At 20.1% G+C, this 6,381-nt stretch overlaps 1 protein-coding gene across 1 annotated transcript; it reads left to right on the top strand.

Annotated features, from left to right (window-relative positions):
* The first annotated feature begins 770 nt into the window (after positions 1 to 770).
* Positions 771 to 3,308, top strand: LOC412448 (zinc transporter ZIP1). The gene is made up of 5 exons (XM_395905.6): positions 771 to 1,315; positions 1,776 to 1,803; positions 1,885 to 2,118; positions 2,326 to 2,493; positions 2,859 to 3,308. Exons 1-5 carry the CDS (start codon positions 954 to 956, stop codon positions 3,066 to 3,068), a joined length of 1,002 nt encoding a protein of 333 aa, XP_395905.2. The 5' UTR covers positions 771 to 953; the 3' UTR covers positions 3,069 to 3,308.
* Positions 3,309 to 6,381: the final 3,073 nt, after the last annotated feature.

The following is a 6,381-nucleotide window of genomic DNA, read 5'->3' as shown; positions in this document are numbered from 1 at the left end:
TAAAAATTTTAAAAATTTTGAAACTTTTATAACATGAATACTTTAATTGATTTAATATGAAATTATATAATAATTGTAAGATTTATATAACGAAAAAAACATGTATATTTAAATTTTATTTAAAATAAATTAAAATTTTAGAAAAATTTACTTAAAAATTTTAAAAAAAGTGTAAATTTTTAAAATTTAAAATTTAAAAATTTTTAAAATATAAAAAAAATAAAAGAAAATATTGTTGCAAATATAAATATTTTTATATACATATTTATTGTTATAAGAATATAGAAAAATAAATAAAGTCCAAAGTCAGGAATTTTTGAGTCTCAATATTATAATATATATATATTATTATTTATAATCTAAAATATTATGATATAAAATAATAATTAAAAAATAATATCTTAACATTTATTATATATATACGAAATAATAATAGTATAAGAAATAATTTTTTTTTAATATACAACTTGTTTTTTAATATAAAAAATTATAAGAAATAAAAAAATTTAGAAAAAATAGCCAATAAAAATCTCCAAAATATCCAAGAATATACAAATTATTGATATCAAATAAAAATATATTCGATGCTATCTCTATCTTCGCTTTCGATATTAGTTGCGTATTTTTGCGTATATATGTATTATTACGTATTTTTAAATATTTATCATTGACAACTGTTAAATTTCGATTAACAATCATGTATGTATTTAATGACAGATAATAATGTATTGGCAGATAATAATGTAATACGAGCATGGACAGATAATAATACAATTATGGCTATTTTTATATGTACGAATTGAATTTCTCTGATAATCAATTTTCAAAAGAGAAACTCGTGATTGTATTTGTATATCGAGTTGATTAACTTTATCATGCTCACTAGATTAGCGTTAATCATTCGACGAGTTGCTACCAGTGTCAACCGATAGTGAGTATACCTTGTCTAGAAAATGATCACTGTGATCCAGGCGAAATTTGTGTCGATGATTATCATTGGCGTCGGTAGTTTTGTTGTTGGTATTGCACCGACGTGTTTTGTTTCACGTGTACGATATCTTCAACAAAAACTCTTGCTTTCCTGTACTTTGTGTTTTGGCGGTGGCGTTTTATTTGCAACTTCTATTCTACATATGTTACCAGAAATTCGTGAATCTATGATTAATTATGCAGAATTGCTCTTCTCTTGCGGTTTTCTTCTCTTGTATCTTATAGATGAATGTGTTCATTATTTTTGGGGTAGTAATGAACATGTTTTGCAATTACATCAATCACGTTATGAGACTAATGGAATTTGGAACAATGGAAATGAAGTGTATGTATTTATAATATATAATTTTTTTTTAATATATATTATATTTTTATTATATTTTTTTTTAATATATAATAAAAAAATAAAAATTACTTATAAAAAATTAAGAAAAAATTAAAATTAGGAAGAAATATTAAAAAGATTGAAAATATTTTATTATAGAGTTTAATTTATAATAATATTTAAGTATAATTTATATTTAAAATAATAATTGATATTATATAAATATAAATTAACAAATAAAAATTATAATATATAAATCTACAATAAATTTATAATAGATAAAAAAGATTTCATGAAATTGAAGATAAGAAAAAAAAAGGTATAATTTTGATATATATAGTATATATAAATAATTATATAGAAATTGAATTGATTTTTTAATTTTAAAATATTAACATAAATCATTAATTAAGATAATATTATAAATTTTAAATTACGAAAATGGATTTCTGAATTGCAGGGATCGATGCCGGAGTTATTCGCATCAGGTGAGCTATATATCGCGACTATATGGATTGTCAGCGATTGAATTTAATTCCAAATCATCTTATCAGACAACATCTTATTAGACAACTCTAACCAGAAACGGAATAACTAGTAGCTGGAATGGCACTAGTTACGGAGCGCTACAATATGCACCGAGTGCGCCAAATAATTACAATGAGGAGACTTTTTTATGTCATGGTAATCATTCAGAGCCATGCATAGATTCCAATACTAATCTTATGGGACTTTTATTGGCGCTTACGGTTCATGCCGTTCTTGAGGGACTGGCGATTGGTCTGCAGAAGGCTCTGTCTGAGGTATGTAGTGATAAATATTTTCAATTAATATAAATAAAGCAGAAATATTTTTTTATTGCATTTATTATAAATTAAATTATAATATCCAGTTTTTAATATTATTTTTATAAAAAACTTTTTCTTAATTAAAATTCTTATTATTATATTTAATATTAATTTATTGTGCTAATATGATATATAATTTTTATGAATTTTATTGCATTTCAGGTATTCTTATTAGTTGGAGCAGTCGCTTCTCATAAATTTGTTATCGGATTTTGTTTAGGATTAGAATTAGCTGGTGCTAATAATACTTTTCTAAGACTTATACTAGCGATATTCGTATTTTCCGCTGGATCCGCGGTAGGTATAGGGATTGGAATGTTAACATTCAAAGTAAGTAAAAAAAATATATTTTGATTTTCATTTAATTTTAATTTATTTTTATTGTATTATTATATTTAATTCAACTTAACTCAAATATTTGTTTGAAATATATATATATATATATATATATATATAAATATTTTTGAAATATATATTTCAAATAAAAAATTAAATAAAAATAAAAAAAAATTATTTGAAATTTAAGTTTCAATTTTTAAAAAAATTCAAATAAAGATTTATCAAGAAAATTTGTCAGAACTTAAGAATTATGCTTTGTTATATTTACAATATAATACAATATATTGTATATATTACAATATATTGTATAATAGAAAATAAAAAGCTAAAAAAATCATAATTTGTATAATTTCTAGATGAAAAATGATTGGACAGAGATAGTTGTACCAATTCTACAAGGTTTAGCAGGTGGAACATTGCTGTATGTGACTGTTTGTGAAATCATGCCAAGAGAGAGAGCAAAATGGCACAGAAGTCCACGACGTTCTGCTGGTGTTTTACAACTTTTTTCCATGATTCTTGGTTTCGTTATTATTTATCTTCTAAATAATTACGTGGGAACATGAATCTGAAAATTCGACTTGAAATCAATTCAATAGAATAAATCGATCAAAAAACTTTAATAATAGAGTATCAAGAAGAGTATCAAGAATTAAAGGGAATAATAGAGTATCAAGAATTAAAGGGAAGATAAAAATTATACGAACCTCTGTATGAATAAATTTAATCAAGAATCTATTTTTGTTTATGTATACAAGTTACATATCTACATGGAATATTGTATTAGAACAAAAAAAAAAGAGAGATAGAGAGGCATAGAAAATTGATGTAATTAACTAAGAAAAAGAGAACCAAGAATGAGTAAATAATATTTTTTAAAATATTATGAAAATATAAAAATAGAATATTGCGGTAGAAAATAAAATTTTTTCTCTTTCATTCTTTGTATATTTACAATTTGTTGTTTAAATTGATAACTGGAATGATTTTATTGTTATGATATTTAGAATTTTATAGAATAGAATAGAAATTTTATTTTTGAATAAATTTTCATTCTATATTCTTTTTATCTTCGTATCTAATTAAAAACATTAAATATTAAAAATATCAAATACAATATACAATATTCGTATAAAATTTTAAGAATAGAAACAAAATGAAATACAGAAGAAAAAAGAATAAAATATAAAAATTATAAATATCAATATATTACTTTTTAATAAATAATTGTAATAAATAATTAATATCAAATAAATATAACTTTATCATGATGATTTTTAATACAAATATTTTATATTATTTTACATTTACATTTATATCATTAATATAAATGTCATTAATATCGTTGATAAAAATGTTATTATCAATAAAATAAATGAATTAAAATTTCTCAAAATCACTTATTATTGAAAAGATTAAATATCATAATATTTTTAATTAATTTTGATGATGCGATATATTTTTATAAATTATTATATTAAATTTGTATTTTTAGTATAATTTAGCTATAATTTTATCATGTTTTATTATTATTTTTCTATTTTCAAGATTAGATTATAATTCTATTATCTTTGATAAATTTATGAAAACTAAATTTAAAAAGGAATAAACAGTATATATGTATATTCGAAACAAAATAAAAAAGTAAATCGTCGAAAGTTTCGAAACAATTATTTGAAACTAAATTCGAGTAATTTATTCAAGTAATAATAGCATCAAAATTTCATTTTCGTTCGACATTTCGAATCAGCCGATATGATCTAGATTCTTTATTTATTATTATATCTCTATTTTATTTATCTATATTTATATCTTTATATTAGATTATGAATTGAATTCTATCTATATTTTCAAACATGTATCGATTTCTTCCACGCGAAGGAAAGTTTTTTTGAACAAAAAGTTGGGTTACTGTCACGAAAGATAAGCACAATTTCTTGATACTCGATGGTATCAGATCGGATCAAGTTCACTGCGTTGTTGTGCTTCTCACATTATTGCAAAAACTTGCGTTTCGATCTTTTATTAAGGAATTTAAAGTCGATGGTCTTCATATTTTCTCCACGTAAGACACATTTCAAAGCCAGGAAATTCCATCTTCTTTCTTTGATAAATAATATTTTTAAAAGAAAAAATTTTAAATAAACTTTCGTTTAATAGATCATTGAAAAAAGGTCTTGTTAAAGTTATTAAAAAATAATATAGAAGATTTGGCTATTTTTCTATAAAATTATTATAATTTTTAAGATTAAAATCAAGATATTATATTTATAGTATATATTATATCTATGCAAAAAATATGAATAAAGATATAAAGAAATTATTTGAATAAGAATTAATTAAAATTCCATTTATATATATCTAAATATATGTATATAAATATATATGTAATAAATGAAATTGTATACTTTTTAATAGAATACTTGCGTTTTTTATTATATTATGATATTATATATTATTTATATTATTTTTATTATATTATATTATTTGGCTATTTTTCTATAAAATTATTATAATTTTTAAGATTAAAATCAAGATATTATTTATAGTATATATTATATCTATGCAAAAAATATAAATAAAGATATAAATAAATTAATTGAATAAGAATTAATTAAAATTCCATTTATATATATCTAAATATATATGTATATAAATATATATGTAATAAATGAAATTGTATACTTTTTAATAGAATACTTGCGTTTTTTATTATATTATGATATTATATATTATTTACATTATTTTTATTATATTATATATTATTTGGATATTTTTCTATAAAATTATTATAATTTTTAAGATTAAAATCAAGATACTATATTTATAGTGTATATTATATCTATGCAAAAAATATGAATAAAGATATAAACAAATTATTTGAATAACAATTAATTAAAATTCCATTTATATATATCTAAATATATATGTATATAAATATATATGTAATAAATGAAATTGTATACTTTTTAATAGAATACTTGCGTTTTTTATTATATTATGATATTATATATTATTTATATTATTTTTATTATATTATATTATTTGGCTATTTTTCTATAAAATTATTATAATTTTTAAGATTAAAATCAAGATATTATATTTATAGTATATATTATATCTATGCAAAAAATATAAATAAAGATATAAATAAATTAATTGAATAAGAATTAATTAAAATTCTATTTATATATATCTAAATATACATGTATATAAATATATATGTAATAAATGAAATTGTATACTTTTTAATAGAATACTTGCGTTTTTTTATTATATTATAATATTATATATTATTTATATTATTTTTATTATATTATATATTATATTATATATTTAAAAATATATATACATACTTTTGTATTTTTATATTGTATATTATGTATTATGTATTCCTTTGTATTTTTATATATATTGCAATATATATAATATATTATATTTTTTATATATGCATTTTTCTTTTTTTTCTCCTTTTCCACAAAAATTTTTTTTTTGCACACAAATTCTTTTATAATATTTTTCAAACAACTAAACATTATCAAATTATTACTGTGTTCATTTCTTTCGAATCATCATTTCTTTCAATCTTACGAATTGTTGACAACTAAATTTGTTGATAAGTTAGGTAATTTTTAAATTTTTAGAAATCAGTGCCATCTCGCGGATGGACGCTAGAAGCTTCGACTTGTTAATAGAATAGCAGAATGTGCGAGGAGGTATTCGTGACGTCATCATTAGAGAAGGAAAGTAATATTGCGCGAAAAGGACAGAGAACACGTGCCACTAACTTTGGTTATGCGGCTCCTAATATCCCCCAATATTTTAAAGACGCAATATAGAAAATTGATTATTTATTACTTTTTTACTAAAAATTTCTGC

Source organism: Apis mellifera, linkage group LG6 (assembly GCF_003254395.2).
Source record: "Apis mellifera strain DH4 linkage group LG6, Amel_HAv3.1, whole genome shotgun sequence".
Lineage (NCBI taxonomy): Eukaryota > Metazoa > Arthropoda > Insecta > Hymenoptera > Apidae > Apis > Apis mellifera.
This window is presented reverse-complemented; position numbering and strand designations above follow the sequence as displayed.